At 45.2% G+C, this 2,454-nt stretch overlaps 1 protein-coding gene across 1 annotated transcript; it reads right to left on the reverse strand.

The window, feature by feature from the left end:
* Positions 1-1,339: 1,339 nt before the first annotated feature.
* Positions 1,340-2,375, reverse strand: LOC107125068 (primary amine oxidase, lung isozyme-like; the record flags this gene model as incomplete). The annotated part of the gene is made up of 1 exon (XM_015428535.1): positions 1,340-2,375. A coding segment is annotated over one exon (1,036 nt), but the record flags the coding sequence as incomplete, so codon positions are not given.
* Positions 2,376-2,454: the final 79 nt, after the last annotated feature.

A 2,454-nucleotide genomic window follows, 5' to 3' on the forward strand; every position in this document is an offset into this window, starting at 1 on the left:
GTGTTAAACGATGTAATGATACTGTAAAAAAACGAAATAAAAAGATTTACAAAAAACCCAAAAACAAACTCTCCTTCTTCTGTGAGGAGAGATCTGTACGCCCCAATAGCTAGCAATCCAAAATAGTCCAGTGGAGCCTGAGCGGTGGGTGTTCCCTTCTGACATACTTCCGGTGATGTCAGGGGTGTGTGACATATGCAAATAATTTATGTTAATGAGTTATGCTAATGAGCTCCTGCACCTCTTTTTCTACGAAATGACCCCTGATCTTCCCCTCTAGGTCATTTATCAAAACATTGAATAACATCAGGCCCAGGACTGAGCCCTGCGGCACTCCACTCGAGACTTCCCTCCACGTAGACGTAGAGCCATATCATAAGATCATGTGACTCTGTCTTCTTCAGAATTAGACGTAGAGGGGATGCTTATCAAATCTGCAGATGACACGAAGCTGGGTGGGATTGCTAACTTCTTCTTCTTCAGAATTAGCAATCCCACCCAATTTTGTGTTATCTGCAAATTTGATAAGCATCCCCCCTATGTCTTCCTCCAGGTCATTTATAAAAACATTGAACAACACCGGGCCCAGGACCGAGCCCTGTGGCACTCCACTTGAGACTTCCCTCCATGTAGACGCAGAGCCATTGACGAGCACTCGTTGGGTACGATTTTTCAACCAACCATGAATCCATCCAACGGTTGCACCATCCAGCCCACACTTAACCAGCTTATCCTCAAGGAAAAGCTGGTTAAATGTACTTTGTCTGTAAAAGAATAAGCACAGAGTTCTGCTCCCGCAGAAACCACAATGGCATAAAAGTCACAAGCAGAACATTAATTTATAAACCACACAGGCTGCTCACGCATAGTCTATCGGTTGGGACCCACGTGGCTCAAGAAAAGTGGCCCATTCCCTCAGGAGCCCCCGGACCCTGTTTCCTCAGGGAGGCTCCAAGCCTGAAAGGGGAACCCACTCGCATACCGCCCACCATGTCACCGAGCCCTCAATGCATCCCAGTGGTGGCACTTGATTTTAGCAGGGCAAACATACAGTAACAAATGAAGAAGACTCTACATGGTTTGATGAAAATTGCTACAGGAACCATGCCGCCCTGAGCCGGCCTTTGGCTGGGAGGGTAGGGTAAAAATCCAATAAATAAATAAATGCCACCTCCCATGACACAAAAAATCCTTCTCATTCTAATAATAAATAGTAACATTAATTAGGCACTCAACAATTGTGGATGTGGGAATCCCCTAACAGATTTAGGGACACACATTAAAAACCAGAAAATACAGCTGTAAGCTTCATTAAGTAGGTGTAGCCATGCATACGTACCACCGATGTCCAGGTCCACTTTGTAATGAATACTGTGAGTATGAATTGCTCCCAGTGTCAGATCTTCAACTCTGTTCCCAAAATCTGCAGCATTGCCAAAGAAGAAAGAAGTCTGGATGTACCCAGTGGCATACACCCTGACGCCAACAGCTCCATTTTGATGAAACACAAAATCCCAGACGTAGTCATAGTTACCCATTACAGAGATGGACCTGAAGACTAGAACTGAATCAGCTAATGCTCCATAAAATTCAGAGATTACGTGGTCCTCATAATGGCGTCGTGCTGGAATCTCAGCATTTTGTTCAAAGATGCAGAGAGAGTTTTTGCGGGTGATAGGTTTTGCGGAATCAAGTAAATAGTGCCCATCCAAATAGGTTGCTACGTAAGGACAATCAACACCCCGGGTAAGGGTGACAGCACTCTTCCCAAAGCCCAAACCTAGGTCCATTAACCTGGTAACCATTGTTGCTGGACTGTTGGACCCGTAGATGGCAGATGCATCTTGTACACTTAACTCATAGACTATCCTCTCACCCTGAAACCTAACGTCGAAGATACGTGGTCCTCTGTTGGCTTCCATTCCAAAGGCAAAACTCCAAGACATGAAGGTGACCTGGTTGTCCCTGATGCAGTACCGTGGACCACGGGGTTCATATTGCAAAGGGCCTAGCAACTTGTGTGGGACCCTTGGTTTCAGTGATGAGTACCCCCCATTATGAGGAGTTTTCTTTACTTTGGACACTCTAACTCTCCCCTTGTTGAATTCTCTTTCAAGCTCTTCCATGTCCCTAAAGTACTGTCCATTATAGAACACATTCACCACTTCCCACTCAGAAACATTCAAGCTGCTGACATCCACTTGCACCTCCAATCCAACCGGATGCAAATAAAACCCAGCAACATTCTGGAAAAGACGCATCCAGACTTTCCTGTCTCCTGATTTAAATCCTGGAGGCAGAGCAGGGAGCCCCAGAAGGTTAGTTCCATTATAATCAAGTGCCCAGCGCATAAAGTTTGGAGCTTTAGGATATTCCTTGCCAATGAAGAGAAGATTGATTTTAACAGAGTCAACTTTCAAAAGATATCTTCGGTAATACGGCAGCTTCCCTCCG

Source organism: Gekko japonicus, unplaced genomic scaffold (assembly GCF_001447785.1).
Source record: "Gekko japonicus isolate JY-2015 unplaced genomic scaffold, Gekko_japonicus_V1.1 scaffold14655, whole genome shotgun sequence".
NCBI classification, from domain to species: domain Eukaryota; kingdom Metazoa; phylum Chordata; class Lepidosauria; order Squamata; family Gekkonidae; genus Gekko; species Gekko japonicus.